Genomic DNA, 21,237 nt, shown 5'->3' on the forward strand with positions numbered 1-21,237 from the left:
TCATTAAAACCACCAATATAGTCTTTTTAAGAATATCAAAGCTGGTTTGGTGCAGTGGCTCACGCCTGTAATCCCAGCACTTTGAGAACCCAAGGCGGGCAGGTCACAAGGTTGGGAGTTCGAGACCAGTCTGGCCAATATGGTGAAAACCTGTTTCTACTGAAAATACAAAAATTAGCCAGGTGTGGTGGCGGGTGCCTGTAGTCCCAGCTACTCGGGAGGCTGAGGCAGGAGAATCACTTGAACCTTGGAGACAGAGGTTGCAGTGAGCTGAGATTGCACCATTGCACTCCAGCCTGGGTGACAGAGCGAGACTCTGTCTCAAAAAAAAAAAAAAAAAAACCAACTATATCTATATCTGTATCTCAAAGCTGGGCACAGCGGTGAACAGTCTCAGCTACTCAGGAGGCTGAGGCAGGAGCTTCATTTGAGGCCAGGAGTTCGAGTCTGGCCTGGGCAACATAGATCCTGTCTCTAAGGGGGAAAAAGATCCACCCATTCTTTATTTTACCCAGATTTCAGTGGGGGAAATTTTTTTTTAAGGAAATTAAAAAAAAAAAATCAAGCTGTGGAAAAATATTTGCAGTATAAATGGCATCTGCTCAGTTCTGGGGCATAATACAAAAAATGTTAAAAATACTGTAAGGTGCTGGAATAAATCTATTGAAATATATGCAAGACTAAAAAAAACTATAAAGACTTTAAAGATGACAAATATAAGTACAGATATACATGTGCATTTCTCTCCCTACTGAGATAAATAAGTAAGCATATATGTATGTGTATGTTTTCTAACCCAGTAATAAATAATTGTCTGGGCCAGGTGCAGTGGTTCACGCCTATAATCTCAGCACTTTGGGAGCCAAGGCAGGTGGATCACTTGAAGTCCGGAATTGAAGACCAGCCTAGCCAATATGGCCAAACCCTGTTTCTACTAAATTTATAAAAATTAACCGGGCATGGTGGTGGGTGCCTGTAATCCCAGCTGCTCACGAGGCTGAGGCAGGGTAATCACTGGAACCCAGGAGGTGAGGGTTGCAGTGAGCCAGAATTGTGCCACTGCACTCCAGCCTGAGCAACAGAACGAGACTCCATCTCAAAAGAAAAAAGAAAAAAAGAGTTGTCTGTCTTCTCAACCCTTACTGTCATCATAGTTTGGCCAATGGGCAAGAAGTGTCAACTTCATTCTAATCTTCCATTTTGATTACAAGAGAACCTGGCTGTGTTTTCATGTGATTTGTGGCTCTTCATGTTTTTGAGAACTGGCTTTTTGCTCATTTTTCCCCCATTGGGTTGTCCTTATTTATATTGATTTACAGAGCTCTATTTCTTTTTCTTTTTTCTTTTTTTTTTTTTTTTGAGACACAGTCTCACCCTGTCTCGTCCAGGCTGGAGTACAGTTGTGTGATCTCAGCTCACTGCAACTGCAACCTCTGCCTCCCGAGTTCAAACAATTATCCTGACTCAGTCTCCCAAGTAGCTGGGACTACAGGCGTGTGCCACCACACACGGCTAATTTTGTATTTTTTGTAGAGATGGGGTTTCACTATATTGGCCAGGCTGGTCTCGAACTCCTGACCTCAGGTGATCTGCTCACCTCGATACCCCAAAGTGCTGGGATTACAGGTGTGAACCACCATGCCTGGCCTTTTTCACCAAACATTTTTTGATAATTTTTCCATTCCGTTTTCTTTGAATTCTTCCACCCTGTTCAAGATTCCCTCCCTCCTCCTCCTCCTCCTCCTCCTCCTCATCACATCATCATCATCATCACATCACATCATCATCATCATCATGAGTCCTCATCATCATCATCATCATCAGGCCATCATTGCATGGTCGTTCGCCCCTCCTCTCTCCTCTCCTCTCTCCCCCCTCCCCTCTCCCCTCCCTCTCCCTCTCCTCTCCCCTCTCCCTCTCTCATAGCCTTCACCTCCTGGGTTCAAAGCGATTCTCTTACCTCAGCCTCCCGGTAGCTGGGATTACAAGCATCGCCACCACCATTTTGACTAATTTTTGTATTTTAGTAGAGGCGGGGTTTCTCCATGTTAGGTCAGGCCTGGTCTCCCGAACTCCCAACCTCAGATGATCCGCTTGCCTCAGCCTCCGAAAGTGCTGGAGATTACAGGTGTGAGCCACCACGCCTGGCTCAAAATTAAATTCTTTTAAAAAAACTGTTGGAAGTTTTGATTGTGGTTTTATCCGATTAGTAGATTAATATATTTGGGGCTAGTGACTTTTATACATTGTTAGAACTTTTCTGTGTTTCTAATTTTTTGGAATAGTTATTATACATTCTTTTATTTTGATCTTTTTAAAAAACACTTGGTTTGGGGAAGAGGAATATGGAAATAAATTTAAGGGACTTAAAACTGAAGATTCATTTGACAGTTTTTCTCTGATGTAGAAGGAAACTTTGAGCTGTAGTGAAAACGTTTAGATCAGGTAATGTATGATACAGACTTAATGTTTCATTATACAAGAAACATATATTTTAACTTGTTTTCCATACAATAGCACTTTACCTTTTATATTTTTTGGAAAAAAAGATGTTGAACTCTAAGAACGTGTGCTTGTTTCCATTAGATAGAAGAAAATGGACCATTGGTGAATCCATTATACATAGAGTTACCCAATTATCAAATACCTTGAAAAACCTTGAAAATAACTGCAATATGTGTTTCTTAACCATTTAAAATTATTGGGAATAAGTTGGAGTATTACTAGTTTTTAAGTTATATTTAGGTTTCATAAATATTTACCTGTATTTTTATAATTTGTTTCAGTCGTCATTGAATTTTGAGAAGCATTCTGAAAACTTTGCATGGACAGAGAATCGTTATGATGTGAATCGTCGACGACACAACTCTTCAGATGGCTTTGATTCTGCTATTGGACGTCCTAATGGAGGTAAAATTTGCTAAGGAATGATGTTATGACTAATTTTCTTTATGATTTTTAAAGAATGTTTTGATGTGATTCGATTTTTAAGCCTAATTCTCTTCTTTTAATTTATATTACTTTACTATTATCAAATAAAGGTAACTTTGGAAGGAAAGAAAAAAATGGATGGCGTACACATGGAAGAAATGGTACAGAAAACATAAATCATCGAGGTGGATACCATGGTGGAAGTTCCCGTTCTCGTAGCAGTATTTTCCATTCTGGAAAAAGCCAAGGACTACATGAAAACAACATACCTGACAATGAAACCGGGAGGAAAGAGGACAAGAGAGAACGTAAACAGTTTGAAGCTGAGGATTTTGTAAGTTTTTTCTAACTTTTATACAAATGAAGCTTCTATAAGTACTATTTTAAGTGATTCTCCTGCCTCAGCCTTCCCAGTAGCTGGGATTACAGGCACCCACCACCCGGCCCGGCTAATTTTTATATTTTTGTAGAGACTGGGTTTCACCATGTTGGCCAGGCTGGTTTGAACTCTTGACCTCAGGTAATCCGCCTGCCTCAGCCTCCCAAAGTGCTGGGATTACAAGTGTGAGCCACTGTGCCCGGCCAAAATACTGTATTTCTTAAATTACAGAAAAACTGACCTAGTGTACAGTCACATTTATCTAGTTCTTGTGATTCATTCTTGATAATTTAAAAGCTAGGTAGAATTTGTACTTTACTTTTTTATATATTCATTGTCAATTCTTATTCAGTATATATGAGTCACTGAGTCAGCTGGTGTTCTTGGCACACACAATACGTACTGGATTGAGATAGGCAAAGCCCTTACTCTTACCAAGTTTGTGTGCTCTAAGCAAGTAATATTTTGTAGTGAATTTAGATAGGAAGTGACATTTAATTTGGGACATACTTGATAAGGAGCAAACTTTTGTTAAGACTGAAAGGAAGAGAGGGAGAGCTCATGCCAAGATGCGATCATCCTTGGTTTATCTTATTTTTTTCATGTTCATGTGTATCAGGCTGGGGGTTGGTGGTGGTATTGAGACAGGGCCTCACTCTTTTGCCTAGACTGGAGTGCAGTTGCCCAATCATATCTCACAGCATCTTCAAACTTCTGGGCTCAGGCAGTCCTCTTTTGTCTCAGCCTCTTGAGTAGCTAGCTCTAGGACTACAGATGCACACCACCACACCCAGCTCACTATGTTGGCCTGGTTGGTCTTGAACTTCTGGCCTCAAGTAATCCTCCGACCTCAGCCTCCCGAAGGGCTGGGATTATAGGTGTAAAAAGTAAAGTAGAGGTTCTTCAAAGAGACTTTCTTCCTTGTCTAATTAAGAATAATTAGTAACTTCTCTTAGAAGCAGAATTTATTCAAACACTTGTGCTAACATTCTTAATTTATCTGCTAGCCGTAATAAATCAATGTACTTTATGTTCTTGGCTCCTACAATTTAGCCTAAATATTTGCCTTGGCATGCTTATACTAGTCCAAGCAGGCGTTAAGTCATAGCCTGTTCTTCCTTATTTGGAGGTGTTTTTACCTTTCTCAGCATTCCAGAAGTTACTTCCTCCTTCCTTTGTTCTCCTCTGCCTTTGCCTCTTTTAAAAAGTTTAAAAAGTTTTAAAAAGTTTTAAGTTGCTAGCCAATCAGGACAAATACAGAATATGAAGTCCTGTTTTAGCCAGTAGAAACTGGACACAGCAGTAAAGTAGATGTGTCAAGTTATAAATGACTCTGTCTCCTTTGTTCAGTGTACTCTCGTGGCAAAACTGCTGGCGAGTGTACCCTTTCTGCAGAAAGTAAAAATTTCCTTGCTGAGGAAATTAAATTTATGTTCAAGTGCTATTTCTTTATGGCACCAAAGAACAAGCATTTCTAACATAGGCATGAGTCATCATACCCAGCCAATCTTGTTATGTTTAAGGGATAAAAGTTAGGCTAGTATGGGTAAAGAGTAGTTAGTATTAGACAAGGTTAGAGAGAGAGGAAAGGATTTAAATCAAATGGAATTTTTGCAGGTCAAGTACAGAATTTTGGTTTAATTACAAGGTTAATGAGAAGCTTGTTTAGAGAGGAGTCATGTGATGCGATGTTAGTTTTTACACTTCTTAGGTCTTGAACGGATTATAGCAAAAGAGAATAGTTCAGGAGAAAATGATGGCTTGAACTGGGTAGTTGAGATAAATGAAAATAGTTCTTGGATATCATATGGAAGTATTTTGGATGGAAGGTTTCAGTAAGAGGAAAACTTTGATAGATTGAATTTAGGGCAGGGAGTGGTGAGGGAAATAGAAAAATAAAAGATTACTCTTAGGTCCTGTTACCAAGTAACTTTGTAATTACTCTGTATTCTCATGTTGGTGATCTGTTTTTTCCACTTAATAATCATAACATTGAAATTTTACAGTATAGTTGACCCTTGAATAACACAGAGGTTAGTAGTACTGATCCCCCCTTGATGTCAAATTTGCTTATAACTTTTGACTCCCCAAAAACTTAACTACTAGTAGCCTACTGCTGACCAAACTCTTGATGATAATATAAACAGTTAACACATATTTTGTATATGTATTGTATACTGTATTCTTACAATAAGCTAGAGAAAAACTACTAAAGTCATAAGGAAGACGAAATATATTTACTATTGATTAAGTGGAAGTGGGTCGTCATAAAGATCTTGACTCTTGTCTTCATGTTGAGTTGGCTGAAGAGGAAGAGAAGGGGTTGGTCTTGCTGTCTCAGGTGGCACAGATGGAAGAAAATCTAGATATAAGTGGATTTGCGTAGTTGAAACCTGTGTTGTTCAAGGATCAACTGTATAAACAAACTCTGGGAATGGTAATAGTACTCTCATATCCCACCCCCATTCTCAGGATGTGGTTGTCATTGACTATGATAATCCTAGATTTGGCAGAGTATTATTTCTAATAGTATACTTTAAAGATGCTATGCACACGTAATCACCGCCAAAATCTTAATTCTGCTTAGTTTGTATCTCTGAAGGAATCATAGTGATATGCATGCATATTTGCTTTACAGTAATCTCAGTACAATGTTAGTAATGATTCATTTTTTTAGGTGATTAAAATATTTACATTAAAATTCATTTTATTTAATATATATTAAGTACCTTCTTTAAATAAGGCAGTTTGTGTGCTAGGAATATGAAAAATACCTGAAAGAATACTGGAAATTTAGGATTTTAGAGGATAAATGCATCTACCAACATTAGCTTTAGAGTACTCATTCAATGCTTATCTCACTTTTGTTTTTAATAATCCTGAACATCACTTGTTGAAATACAGATTTGAACTTGGCTTTGATAGTGAGTGTGTTAACTGGTGATGACAACTTTAAGAATTGGAGGCTGGGTTCAGTGGCTTATGCCTGTTTTCCCAGCACTTTGGGAGGCTGAAGTGGGAGGTTCAAGTGAGGCCACGAATTTTGAGACCAACCTGGGCAACATAGCAAGACCCATTATTTACAGAGTTTTTATTAAAAAGTTAAAATTATTATTAGTCCAGATGTGATGTCTCACTCCTGTAATCCCAGCACTTTGGGAGGCTGAGGCAAGTGGATCACTTGAGGCCAAGAGTTCGAGATCAGCCTGGCCAACATGGTGAAACTCCATCTCTACTAAAAATACAAAAATTAGCTGGTCATAGTGCTGCTCACCTGGAATCCCAGCTACTTGGGAGACGGAGACAGGAGAATCACTTGAACCCTGGAGACGGAGGTTCCAGTGAGCTGATATCATACCACTTCACTCCAGCCTGGGTGATAGAGCAACACTGTATCTCAAAAAACAAAACAACAACAACAAAAAAGATTAAATTATTTTTTAAAAAATTAGTCTGATTTTCCTCTTCTCTGATCTCAACCTTATGCTAAGGAGGGATTATTTCTTAGATTGATGCAAAGACATTCTCGAGTTTTTCTTTGTTTTGTTTTAAATGAAAGCAAGTTTATTAAGAAAGTAAAGGAATAAGAGAATGACTACTCCATAGGCAGAGTAGCCTGTTTTTTAATCCTGATTTTTTTCTTAGTTATGGATAATGAAACTTAAACACACTCTTGTTTTCTCTGACCAGCAATTAGTATAGATAGTAACTATTTTAATGGCTAGCAGAGTAAGCTGAGAGTAAGGTTTATGAGTAATTCATCTTTAATACAGGCTCAATGTCCTTTATCTGAAATGCTTGGGACCAGAAGTGTTTTGGATTTTGGATTTTTTCGGATTTTACATTTAGTAGTTCAGCATCCTTTTTCTGAAAATCCAAAATCCAAGTGCTTCAATGAGTAGACAGAGCGTTACACTGGCACTCAAAAAGTTTCAGATTTTATAGCTTTTCAGATTAGGGTTATTCAACCTGTAGCTAAGAGTTGGTCATATTTGATTCATCAGTTACAACATGTATGATTCTGAGATTGCTTTCAAAGGATTTATTTTTAAAATGTGAAATGTTTATTCCAACTTTCTTCCAGCCATCTTTAAATCCTGAATATGAGAGAGAACCAAACCACAATAAATCTTTAGCTGCAGGTGTGTGGGGTAAGTAATTTTTTATCTATATTTGAGGGGCACAAAAATGTTGATATTTATAGGTTTCACTTTTTGCGTTTTTTAAAATAGAGAGCAGGCTAGAATAAAACTTTCTTTTTAAAATATTTGTATTTGATGTACTTAGCTACAAAAAAGGTAACATTCATCTTTAAAAAGGAGTTTTGTAATAGAGTTTGATTTGAAGTAGTTGATTTGCACATGCTAGTATCATTAAACATACTCAACTTGAATATGACTTAAATGATAATAGTGTAATGAATTGAAACAACTTCGAGAGCAGCTGGATAATGTAAAGAAACAAAAACTGAGTTTAAATTAATTTTTAGTTGTTCAAAGTTAACTGTGAAAGTACTTCTGATCATAGTGTGACATGAAGTTAATATTTTTACCTATGAAAATGGTTATATATATATATACACACATATATGTGTAGACTGTCACAGATAATTGTATAAATTTGCTTGTGGAGCTAGTCTATATTTGAAATTACTTGTTTCTGATTTCTGATTTTCAAAGCTTAATGAGAGTTCTTCTAGTAATAACCCAGCCCCCATTTTTTTTTTAAAAGACTGCTGACAGTTCAATTTGATAGCATTTTACAGAAGATTAAACTGAACTCATATAGTACAATTTAGACAGCTTTTTAAAGATTCAAGTGAAGTTTAAAATAATGGAAAATTTTATACTACTAAGATTTGACATCTGAAAAATAAATTTAATTATTTGATACTAAATTCAGAGGTGCTCAATCCATGTTGGAACTTAAACACATGTTCATTTGTATTTTTCTATTGAAAATCAACTCACTAAAACAAAAGGATTGTGGCTTATGACAGCATACTAGTCCTAACAGTAAAGGCATTATTTTAAACTTTGCCACTTCCTGTGCTGTATTGTATGTATGAGGTGAAATTCGGGAATTATTTTGTTTTCTTTTGATCTCCCTCTTTATTTAAGGGCTTTTTGAGGGTGGGGGTGGGGGTGGTCAGACACTTTTGTTAGAACCATGTGAATGGCATTGTTTTTTCTGTATTGCAAATTAGTATTTCTACCACTCTCCCCAGGCCTACACGCCCAGACACACACATACCCAACCAAAAAAATCTCCCAAGCTCCTCTCTTAGGTATGTTTCCTTATTATTCAGTTTTTCTGGGAACAACTGATTGCATAAGAATATAGAACCACCTGGAAGGTGTTAAATAGAATCTCTAAGAAGTTAGGAATAATTTGGATTTGATTAGAATGAAAGTAAATTTAAAAAGTCAAGAATGCCAGTGAGCGTTTGTCATATAAAACTATAGATACTATTGGTACTGATCCTGGGTTGATTTAATAATCTTAGAAATGATTTAGAGACAAAGACATATTTGAAAATAATGAGAGTAAAATGTATTAATATAAAGATTTTGGTTCTACTGTTTCAGGGTTGGTCTAAGGATTTTGAGTACTAGTTGAAAAGATGTTCAAAAGGAAGATGTACTCTTTACTGTGTTTAGGTAAACTAAGAAAATGTGTCTGCATAAACAAAAAAAGAAAATGGTTAATTGTGGAATGGTTAATTGTTAAATTCCCAGTACTTCCCATAGGAATACAATGAAACTCTCATTGTATCACACTTTACTATTCCTCTCTCACTTTCCCCCCTGGGTTCCCAAGTATTGTTTTCCCTATTGCAACACTTAAAATAGCTATGTTCCTGAGGAAGACAAGAGAATTTTAGGAAAGACTTCAATAGAACTTTTCTAGTGCTACTTCCTTCCAGGTAAGTAAAAATTTACTAACAAAAATATAATATTTATAAAAAGAAAAAGCAATTTGTCCCTGAAACTATAATTTTGTAGATCAAAAACTGGCAGACTTAAACATGATGCCCCAATTTGAGGGATACCCTGCGGGGAAGGTAATTAAGCCATTTGTAATATAACTACATAAATTGAATTCTGCTTAGAACCTAGTTGGCTTTACTGGAAACACCTTCTTGCAGCTTATATCTGTGACTTCAGTAGTGTTTTTATCTTAACCAGGATCATAGCGGTTTGTTACATGAAATTAATGGTTATTAAATAGTCCATCTCCATGCTCTTAATAATTTAAAAGTAAAACAGGAATTCAAGCTGCCTGTGAGAATTTAAAAATAATACAATTGTTTGATTTCTTTGGTGAGTGAGGAAGAAAGAGTGGTATATGTTCAAGTGTTAGTGTGCAATTGAGTTGAGTTGCATTAATAATTAGTGGCGACCAGGCACAATGGCTCATTCCTGTAATCCTAGCACTTTGGGAGGCCAGGGCGGGCGTATCACCTGAGGTTGGTAGTTCGAGACCAACCTGACCAACATGGAGAAACCCTGTCTCTACTAAATATAAAGAATTAGCCGGGTGTGGTGGCGCATGGCTGTAATCCAGCTACTCGGGAGGCTGAGGCAGGAGAATTGCTTGAACCTGGGAGGCAGAAGTTGCAGTGAGCCGAGGTCACGCCATTGCACTCTAGCCTGAGCAACAAAGAGTGAAACTCCGTCTCAAAAAATAAAAATAATAAAAAAGTTAGTGGCTACTGATCGTGTGTTTTCAGAAGTTCTATGGAGGACTGTTTTTGTGTCAATGACTATGTCAGCAACATATTATTGGCAGAGCTTAACATTTACTTAAGATATTAAATAATGAGAAATTTCAGTGACTAGTAATTAGCTTAAGCATGGTCTTCTTCCAACTCAGCATTTATATATTTTTTTCAGCTCCTTGGTAGTTTGATGAGCTTTCTTGATTTTAGCTCATATTTGATATGCTACTTAAGAACATAAAGGTTCATTGCTCAGAGTTCTTTTGGTTCGTTGAGCATTCTAAATCAAAGCAAATTAGTGACCAGTTAATATAAATGGGTTGTTTTCTAGATAATTCCAATATTTGCCACAAGCATACAGATTGACATCATTGCATTCAGTGAGGTAAATTATGATGAAAGCCAACGGGATTGATTTTATTAATAGGAACTTTGATAAACAGAATTAAGGGAAGGGAAAATTCTTCATTGAATTTTTTTGACAGTATTCTGTTGATGAATTGCTTTGTATGTTGAAATGACTTTTGAGTATCTCTTACATGAAAACAGTTGTTAAAATTATAGTGTTTTAAGAAAAAAGTAGTGCAACATGTGTTCAAGGTTGAAAAGGGAAAATTAATAGGATTCGAGTAGACAGCTTGATACAGCTTGACCCAAGTACATTTTATTTGGTCTGAATTACTTGTTCACCATGGAAATTGTTGATATTTGTGAAGTGCGTATCTTTAAGCATGTTCTTTATATGAACAATGTTGAGAGCCCCCATTAAAGGGAAATACCATATCGATTGGTGTTGATGTAAGTTATCACAGTTAGTGAAACTCATTTGACTAAAACTCATAGTATTATAAACCGAAATAGATTTGTTAATAAAGATGTTAATCAGCTGGGTGTGGTTGCTCGTGCCTGTAATCCCAGCACTTTGGGAGGCCAAGGTGGGCTGATCATCAGAAGTCAGGAGTTCAAGACCAGCCTGGCCAACATGGTAAAACCTGTTTCTACTAAAAATACAAAAATTAGCTGGGTGTGGTGCTGTGTGCCTGTAATCCCAGCTACTTGGGAGGCTGAGGCACGAGAATTTGCTTGAACCGGGGAGGCAGAGGTTGCAGTGAGCCAAGATCGCGCCACTGCACTCCAGCCTGGGCGACAAAGAGACACTGCATCTCCAAACAAACAAACATTAAAAACCAACAAAATTCAAAAGCACCAATGGTTATAAAAATGATCTTTAACATATTTTTTTGGTATTGAAATTAGTGTTCATAATAGGAATTTGTTGAAATTGCTGTGTTATAGAGTCTTTGCATTTGGTCTGTGTATATACTATTGTCTTAGTGATCAAAACTTAGTGTCAAGTTTTCTCTTCAAATTAATTGGAAAGCTTACTGGGTGCAGTGGCTCATGCCTGTAATCCCAGCATTTTTGGAGCATAGGATGCGGGGGTCACTTGATGCCGGGAGCTCGCACAGAAGAGACCCTTGTCTCTACAAAAAAGTAAAAAATAAATAAACTGGACGTGGTTTTGTGCGCCTGTAGTCTTAGCTACTTGGGAGGCTGAAGTGGGAGGATTGCTTGAGCCCATGATTTCCAGGTTGCAGTGAGCTATGATTGTGCCACTGCACTTCAGCCTGGGCAGCAGAGCAAGACCCTTTCTCCAAAGAAAGAAACAAAAAGAAAACTTGATTAATTCAGATACTAATTACCCTTCACTTGGCTACATGCTTTTGTTTATACATTAAATTTGCTTCTTCTGTCAAAATAATAGGAAACTAAATTATTAACTGGCATCAATGTGATGATGACTCTTGACGTCACTTGGTATAGTGCAGACTTGCAAGCCTCTTATCCCAACCATTCAGTGTAGGTTTACTGTTGGAGTTGGATTGGTAAGCATTTTGAAAACCTGCCACAGGAACAATTTCCATTTTCTTCATTAAGATAATAGTGGGAGAGTATTGAGTTCAGAATCAGATGTGGCTCTAACATTAGATCTTTTGCTTATTGATTATTTAGATTTTGGGCAGATTTCTTAATCTGATTGAATTTATTCATTTGTGAGGTGAGGATGACCACAAAAATTATAATGAGAAAAGCACTGTTGGGCCGGGCACGGTGGCTCACACCTGTAATCCCAGCACTTTGGGAGGCTGAGGCAGGTGGATCACCTGAGGTGGGGAGTTCAAGACCAGCCTGACCAACATGGAGAAACCCTGTCTCTACTAAAAATACAAATTTAGCTGGGTGTGGTGGCGCATGCCTATAATTCCTGCTACTCAGGAGGCTGAGGCAGGCGGAGGGTGTGGTGAGCTAAAATCGCGCCATTGCACTCCAGCCTGGGCAACAAGAGCGAAACTCTGTCTACCCCGCAAAAAAACAAAGAAAAGCACTGTTAAGGTTAAATTGTCTACTGTGTAAAAATCTTTGGTCATGTCACAGGTGTTTAATAAATGTCAGCTAATTATGTTGTTCAAATCCAATAAATGAAGGAGATTCTCGTTGTAGATTTGTTAGAAGGCAAAAATGAATTTCTAGGTAGTGGGCCAAAGAATGAAGTAGTTAAATGTAGTCATTGAGTCAGAAACTTCATGTATGTAGAAGGTAGCTATATGGAGATTGTAGTGAAAGAAAAGAGGTGAGGAATTGAAACGTCAGCTTTGAATTATCTGTGTGGCCAATTTACTTTGTATTATATGTGGCTGTATTTTGGTTCTAATTTGTCTTCCTGAGAATTGGGCCAGTTCCCCGTCATCACTGCATTTATAGAAGACTAGTTCTTACATTCATAGGTATGGGGAGAGCATGAATAACAAGACAGTAAAAATGATAAAGTCAATTATAGGGCCAGGATTCGTGGCTCAGGTCTGTAATCCTAGCACTTTGGGAGGCTAAGGTGGCAAGATCTCTTGAAGCCAAGGGATTGAGACCAGCCTGGACAGCATAGTGAGACCTTGTCTCTACAAAAATAAAAATAAAAAGGTCATTTATTGTCAGGCTACAGTTATTTGCGAGGATAGAGGGAAATAATGTTAAGAAAATCCAAAGGTCATATTTGCCTTCAGTTGTTCTGAACTTAAATTTGAACGTGAGAATACCTGTGTAGGTGAGGTTGAGGTAATAAGCACATGAAACTTACAGAAGGTAGTCACTTACTTTCTCATTCTTTTACATAGGTGTTAAGGTCTTTCATCAATATATGTTTTCTCTTTTAAAAGGTAAATATTTGGGGTCTTCTTCATATAGTTAACCAAGTCACAAAGCAAACATTGGATAATGTTTGACTCTAAGAGCTTAACTACTTGGCAAGGTTTTCCTAGGAGAATTTGTGGATAAAATCTATGAATAGATGAGCCAATTTTTAAATAATATAAAATGGGGATACATGATGCAAATTAATTCTTGCCTTTTAGTGCCACTTCACTTCTTCCATTACTTACAGGTTATAGTTACCATTAAGAACACTTCTTTTTCTTAAATGAGCAGGTTTATGTCGATTATTCAGAGTTGCTACACAGGACATAGATTGGTTTTATCATGTCTATCTTAAGTTTTTCTTTTTCTTACTCTTATGTGTCAACCTAAAATTCTTTTTTCCCCCCTGCTATCTAATTCCAGGTTAAGTAACCTGAAATTCTTGCAAAAGGGCACCTTTAATTTGAATTGTAATTGGAATCCTATGCTAGTGACAGTGTATAGCTTTTCTGTATTTTTTTCTAGTAGTTATTTGAATATGAAACATTTCACAGTAAATCCCAGACGAGCTATTGTTTTTCATTTTATAGGTGACAGATTAAGTAACTTATATAAGATGATACAACTGGTAAGATTGAAACTAGTATTCAAATTCTGATAAATCTGGTACAAAAGTACATATTCTTGTGTAATATTTAAATGTGAATTCTTTTTGTGGTTTTCGAGTCAGGGTCTTGCTCTGTCCCCCAGGCGTGAGTGCAGTGGTGCGATCATGGCTCATTGCAGCCGCAACCTCCTATGCTCAAGCGATCTTCCTGCCTCATTTTAAAATGTTTTCGTGGAGATGATGTCTCATTATGTTGCCCCGCCTGGTCTTGAACTCCTGTGCTCAAGTGATCCATCCCACCTTGGCCTCTGAAAGTGCGGGGATTACAGGTTTGAGCCACCATGCCTGGCCTAAATATGAATTATTACTATTTTTTTAAAATGGAGCCTCACACTGTCACCTGGACTGGAGTGCAATGGCGTGATCTCATCTCACTGCAACCTCTGCCTCCCGGGTTCAAGTGATTCTCCTGCCTTGGCCTCCCGAGTAGCTGGGATTACAGGGGCCTGCCACCACACCTGCTAATTTTTTGTATTTTTAGTAAAGACAAGGTTTCACCATGTTGGCCAGGCTGGCCTTGAACTCCTGACCTCGTGATCCACCCACCTCGGCTTCTCAAAAATGCTGGGATTATAGGCATGAGTCACTGCGCCTGGCCTAATACGAATTCTTAGCACAATAACGGTATATCCCTCCCCTTCCCTCTCAGTCTCTATCGTCTTTCTTCAAGGACTTTTGTCGTCTCTTACTCTGTCACCTACTCTTTTGTGAGTGATTTCTTAGCTTTCACTTTTCTTCTTTTTAGGATATTTCATCATTCTTTGCACTGAAGACCTCATTGAGGAACTAGCCAGAATATTTCTTACTCCTAGGTGTCTAGGAATCCAGTTTTGAGAAAGGTGAAATTTGTACTCAGGAACTATATTGAGGCTTAAAGACAGTATATCTACTTGCCTATCTAGTTGTTATCTCTTCTGCTTCTTTGTTTTTGTTTTGAGACAGGGTCCTACTCTGTGGCCCAGACTGGAGTACAGTGGTGCCATCACAGCTCACTGCAGCCTCAACCTCCTGAGCTCAAGGGATCCTCCTATGTTAGCCCCCCAAGTAGCTGAGACTACAGGTGCTCATCACTATGTCTGACTAATTTAAAAAATTTTTTTTGTAGAGATGTAGTTTCACTCATTGTATTGCCCAGGCTGGTCTTGGACTCCTGGACTCAAGCAGTCCTCCCACCCTGGTCTTCCAAAGTGCTGGGATTACAGGCGTGAGCCACCATACCCAGCCTACTTCCTGGATCTGATACATTCATATTTATAAAAATTTTTATTTCTTCTAATGTCTTCAGCCTTCCACATCGGATCATTTTCCGTCTGCCTAAAGTATATTCTTTAGAATTAGTAAGGATCTTTTCTTGAATTATTTTATTTTTATTTGTCAAAGTTGCATTTCTGCCCTCTGCCATATCTGGCATTTTCAAGTCCCGATCTCTTTGAGGCTTTACTTGGTAGATTAGGTCCTCCTCAGCTGTTAGGTTCTTTTGTGTACACTCTAAATTGAAACTTTTTATTTACTTCTCTAGAAATGTGTGTTGAAATCATTTTCTTGCTGATGACTCTACTCCTATTTTATATAGTTGTGTTTGATTTCCTCCCTTATAGTAATTTTAATGTAAGAATCTAGAAGAAGATAATAAACTTATGTGCTTAGTCAACCACATTGAACTAGAAGTCTCTGTTAGCCATGTTTAAACTTAGTTGTGGTATAGTGGTAGAACTGCCCTCTGCTTTAACACCTGGATTCCTTTCAGATGAGATTACCTTTTACATTTTGTAGCACTGATCATTCCTCAGATTCCTGGGCTTTACTTAACTTATATTTCGAGTTATATGCTAAGATTTTCTCTGACATTTTATTAATAGCAAGAATCTTTTTTTTATCCTTTATCCATGCCATTATCATCTGCTTACCAAAAATAATTGGAAATCTTACATTATTAGTACACTCCTATTATTATTTACTCTTCTTTGTTTGAGATCTTTTTTTTTTTTTCTTTGAGATGGAGTCTTGCTTTGTCGCCCAGGCTGGAGTGCAGTGGCGTGATCTCGGCTTACAGCAACCTCTGCCTCCCGGGTTCAAGAGATTCTCCTGCCTCAGCCTCCTGAGTAGCTGGGATTATAGGCACGTGCCAACATGCCCGGCTAAGTTTTTTTGTATTTTTAGTAGAGACTGGGTTTCGCCATGCTGGCCAGGCTGGTCTTGAACTCCTGACCTCATGGTCTCCCCGCCTTGGCCTCCCAAAGTGCAGGGATTACAGGCTTAAGCCACCACGCCTGGCCTGTTTGAGATCTTTATTTGTTTTTGTTCTGTTACCTTTATTGTGTATCCTTTGGTGATAATACTTTGTGTGTTTTTGTGCACCAGAAGGAAAAAAACCCATCATATTGGGCTTTTTTTTAGACTGTCAGGATGTTCGAATATTTACCCTACTTAAGTCAACGTGTTTAATTTTTGGAAAGATGAACCTTTTCTCAGATTATTGTAAGCCCTTGTTCTTTTTATCCTGTAGCATTTCAATAGGTGAAGCACCATACCGGCTTTATCTTTTGGAGAGCTTGAACCCTCCCATGAACTGAAGAGTCCCTCCGGGTTTCCCTAGGAGTCCATATTTAGTTTTGGGTTTTGAGATGATCCTTGAGGAAGCTTGATTTAGTTTTTGAGGAGGGAATCATTACAAATATCTACCCAACTCACTAATTCACATGATCTTATTTAATGTGCAGAACTCATTTTTATTTATTCTAAACTTTGCAGCTATGAAACTGATGTTTTCAAAGTTTTTGTAAGGATAGAAAGACTTCATTGCAATGTCTGTTTGATTATACATACACATTGATTAAATTATAGAAATAATACTTATTTTTAGCAGCTGTAGTAGTCTTGAGAAAAGTCTGCCCTTAGCAATTATTCGTAGTACTTATTTTCAGAAATCAGGATTGAGTTGGTTGTTCTGCATTCATATAATGCATTGAATGTAGATAAATGGTCAATAAATACGTGAATTGATATTGTGAAATAGAATTCTTAGTCATAACTGAAGTATTTAGAAATAAAAGGAATGTAATTTCTTATTGGTAATAATTTTGTAAGTGGAGTAAAATGAAAAAATTGAAATTTTAATTCTCTTTTCAAACGGATAAGGGAAAATAGAAGTGTATTTTATATTCTATATCTTAAGAGTCATTAGGTTGAAATTTGCAATTTTTTATAGTTAATGCAAGACATGTTAGAATATAATTTGTCTTGGTTTTAACATTCTGAGCCACTGTCTAGCAAAATTTATCTGTGTTACTTGACATTGCCCAGTTCTTTCTATATTCTGTGGGGTAATGTTTTAGCTTTACTTCTTAAGTTGGGATATAGTTTATACTTACTTAGTTTAGTTATTTTACCCAGGAGGTAGCTGTTAGTTTAAAAAAAAAAAAAGTTTGGAATATACTGTTCTTTTGGTGGTTTTATTCTATACTAAAATTTGAAATTGTGAGTGACTGTTGTTCGTGCTTTATTTATGCAGAATATCCTCCGAATCCTAAATCTAGAGCCCCAAGGATGCTGGTCATTAAGAAAGGTAATACAAAAGACTTACAGCTATCTGGATTCCCAGTAGTAGGAAATCTTCCGTCGCAGCCAGTTAAGAATGGAACTGGTCCAAGTGTTTATAAAGGTTTAGTCCCTAAACCTGCTGCTCCACCTACAAAAGTAAGTTCTAAATTACCACAAATGTAAATTTTGAGTTGATAACCAATTTATATACTATGGGGGAAAATGTTAAAGAATTTAAAATGTGTATGAAGGTACTTCGTGGGGTGCTGAGTTCTAGGTGGCAAGAATTGACCCATATGTGCTCTTAATTATCTTTGATGTGGTGTGTGCGTTTGTGTGGTTTTATTGTTTTAGCAGTAGTAAGTGAAACCTACAAATTTTTTTTTTTTTTTTTTGCTAGATGTATTTGTGATATATTTGCTTAATGATAATATATAATGCTGTTTTACCTGGTGCTCAGTTTTGGGTTTTGGAAACTTACATGTTTTCTTATTCTCAAGTGAAAGAAACCCAACTTTATGTAACTTTGGAAAAATAGCAAATTAGTTAGATACCTAAATGCTCAGTTTTGATTTTATTTGTAGAAAAAGGAACAGAGAACTGTGTAGGAATAATGCAGTGTGATATAAAAATAGTTGTTTTTATGAGCCTAGTGTAGTCTTTTTTGTTTTATAATATTCATGGTTTTTGTCTTTCTCCTATAACCGGTTTTTGATAGCCATTAATGTTTGTGTGTTTTTCTTTAGCCTACACAATGGAAAAGCCAAACAAAAGAAAATAAAGTTGGAACTTCTTTCCCTCATGAGTCCACATATGGTGTTGGCAACTTTAATGCTTTTAAATCAACTGCCAAGAATTTTAGTCCATCAACAAATTCAGTGAAAGAGGTATGACATTAAAAATTACTCTTCAGAAATGTAACATTTTAATTTTGATAATTTAACTGAATAAAAGGTAGACATTCATTAAATGAATACATTAAAATGAGTTTCATTCCTTCAGAAAACTGGATTCATATACTTCATTTGTTAACCAGTTTTGCACTTTGGGAAAGTAGGAATCATTTAAAATACTTTAAATGAAAATTCCCAGCTGGGTGTGGTAGCTCATGCCTATAATCCCAGTACTTTGGGAAGTGGGACAGGAGGATCACTTGAGCCCAGGAATTTCAGACCAGCCTGGGCAATATGGTGAAACCCTGTCTCTACTTTAAAAAATATATATATATATATAGCTAGGCATGGTGGTATGTGCCTGTGATCCAAGATCTTGGTAGGCTAAGGTGGGAGGAACGCCTGGGAATGTCAAGGCTGCAGCAAGCTGTGATTGTGCCACTGCACTCAAGCCTGGGCAATAGAGTGAGACCCTGTCTCAAAAGTGGTGGTGGCAGGTTGGAGATGTCGGGGGCGGGGAATTCCAAACATCCTAAAAAACAAAGAATAATTTTTTGGGGGGTGGTGGGAGGGACAGGGTCTCTGTTGCTCAGGCTGGAGTACAGTGGCTCATTTGTGGCTCACTGCAGCCTTGACCTCCTGGGCTCAAGCAATCCTCCCATCTTAGTCTCCTGATTGTCTAGGACTACAGCTACAGGTGCTTGCCACTGGGCCAGCTAATTTTTTATTTTTTGTAGAGATGAGGATCTCGTTATGTTGTCCAGGCTGGTCTCAAACTCCTGGCATCAAGTGATCCTCTCTCCTCAGCTTCCCACAGTTCCTGGGATTACAGGCATGAGCCACCACACCTGGACCAAGAGTAATTTTTAAGAAAATAATTATGAAAATTGCAGTGTTATTTGATACTTGTGATAGTTATGTTGTAGTATTGAACTTAACTAATAATAAGGATTTGTATTGTATAATGTCTTCTTTTGGGGATGGTGGACATTTTATTACTGTTAATACTGAGTGGGGCGAAAGGAGGAACAAGAGAGAAAGGTATGTATTGTTACTGTACTGACTATGAGTACCTGGTAGTTCGGGTATTTCTTTTTTTTTTTTTTTTTTTTTTGAGATGGAGTCTCGCTGTCGCCCGGGCTGGATTGCAGTGGCCGGATGTTGGCTCACTGCAAGCTCCGCTTCCCGGGTTCACGCCATTCTCCTGCCTCAGCCTCCGAGTAGCTGGGACTACAGGCGCCCGCCACCTTGCCCAGCTAGTTTTTTGTATTTTTTAGTAGAGACGGGGTTTCACCGTGTTAGCCAGGATGGTAGTTCAGGTATTTCTTTCTCATTTGATCGAGATTTTGAAACTCCCAGAACAGGGAGTTCTCTGACCAGTCTAGTGTCAAAGGACACCCATAACACTTATATTATTATACCTGAAACTGCTTTGTGTACTGTATTGGAACCCCTCATATACTATTATTTATGATCTCAGACACAGAATTTTTGAACTTTGAGGGAAGGACTAGCATTCCTAGCTGGTTAATTCTGCTAAGATTAGCTATACAAACATTAATGCCAACAAGTAAGCATTATTATGGTTTGTTTCCATGACTGATAATCCATATGACACAGAGTTTTAACATTCTGTTTTATGTTCCACTGTCAAAATACCAAAGAACCAAAAACAAAAGGATTCTTTGTCCTCTCCTCCCTGCTGTCTCTCAAACATTTTCCCGGGTGAAATTCACTCAGATAAACCTTACGTATGTGTATAAATAATTATAAAATAGATGTTACTGGAGCTGTTACTGAACTGTAGAGCTCTGTGTAACACAGTTTGAAAAGCTGCTCTTCTGTGTATTATAGAAAAGTTTAAACAATCCTAGGATGCATTTATAAAATAATATTTAGACGCCTAATTTAGAATCGTAGTTCTGAGTATTATTAGACCTTCATTGTTTGTGGGACAAGAAAAATCTTTTGTTGACTCATTGAGTAGGGGAAAATACAGGGATAGAGAGAACTAGACTTTAACATAGACATTATAATCAATTTTGTTTTCTGTAAATAAAGGTAAAATAGGAAGCTGTGGTAGTAATGAATTTTATGTTGACATTGATTCCTTGGCTATATATTTATCAGTATTTCTGAATTTCCTCTTAGTGTAATCGCTCAAATTCCTCTTCTCCTGTTGACAAACTTAATCAGCAGCCTCGTCTAACCAAACTGACACGAATGCGCACTGATAAGAAGAGTGAATTTTTGAAAGCATTGAAAAGAGACAGAGTAGAAGAGGAACATGAAGATGAAAGCCGTGCTGGCTCAGAGAAGGTAATTGAATAGCAATACTTAATTTGACATTGGTGTGTCATTGAAATATTTGAGCATGTATTAGGACCTTGGAATACATTTGAATCATCTCCTTGGAAAGTAACTTGGAAAGCCATGTGCATAAATAATAACTTCTCTGTTCTCCCCTCCCCTTCCTCCTCCTCTTCCCCCTCCTCTTCTCTCCTCCTCTTCCCCCTCCTCTTCTCTCCTCCTCTTCCCCCTTCTCTTCTCTCCTCCTCTTCCCCTCTCCTCTTCCCCCCCCTCTTCCCCCTCTTCCTCTTCCTCCTCTTCCCCCCTCTTCCTTCCCCCCTCTTCCTTCTCCTTCCCCCCTCTTTCTCCTTCCTCTTCTCCTTCTCTTCTCTCCTTCCCCATCCCTCCCTCCTTCCATTTGGTCTCTGTCCACTCAAGCTGGGTGCCATATCCAGGCTTCTTTCCAGTTCCATTCCTTGTTCCTCAGCCTTCCTATTGCTTCAGACTATTGGTGTGTCACCACCACACCTGGCTAATTATTGTATTTTTCAGCTAATTTTTTCATTTTTTTGTGGGGGCAGGTTTCACCATGTTGGCCAGACTGGTCTTGAACTCCTGACTTCAGGTG

At 37.8% G+C, this 21,237-nt stretch overlaps 1 protein-coding gene across 8 annotated transcripts in view; it reads left to right on the plus strand.

The window, feature by feature from the left end:
• GPBP1 (GC-rich promoter binding protein 1) overlaps window positions 1-21,237 on the plus strand; it is an 86,669-nt gene that overhangs the window by 51,970 nt on the left and 13,462 nt on the right. For 6 of the 8 annotated variants that reach the window (XM_031666174.1, XM_031666175.1, XM_021939375.2 and 3 more), the window contains 7 exons: window positions 2,787-2,910; window positions 3,042-3,265; window positions 7,395-7,461; window positions 8,538-8,597; window positions 17,399-17,583; window positions 18,174-18,314; window positions 20,472-20,639. In XM_031666174.1, the coding sequence (XP_031522034.1) occupies window positions 2,787-2,910; window positions 3,042-3,265; window positions 7,395-7,461; window positions 8,538-8,597; window positions 17,399-17,583; window positions 18,174-18,314; window positions 20,472-20,639 (969 nt within the window). The remainder of the gene's footprint in view (window positions 1-2,786; window positions 2,911-3,041; window positions 3,266-7,394; window positions 7,462-8,537; window positions 8,598-17,398; window positions 17,584-18,173; window positions 18,315-20,471; window positions 20,640-21,237) is intronic. The other 2 variants (XM_021939376.2, XM_031666177.1) reach the window with 1 other exon arrangement.

This window comes from Papio anubis, chromosome 5, assembly GCF_008728515.1.
Source record: "Papio anubis isolate 15944 chromosome 5, Panubis1.0, whole genome shotgun sequence".
Taxonomy (NCBI): domain Eukaryota; kingdom Metazoa; phylum Chordata; class Mammalia; order Primates; family Cercopithecidae; genus Papio; species Papio anubis.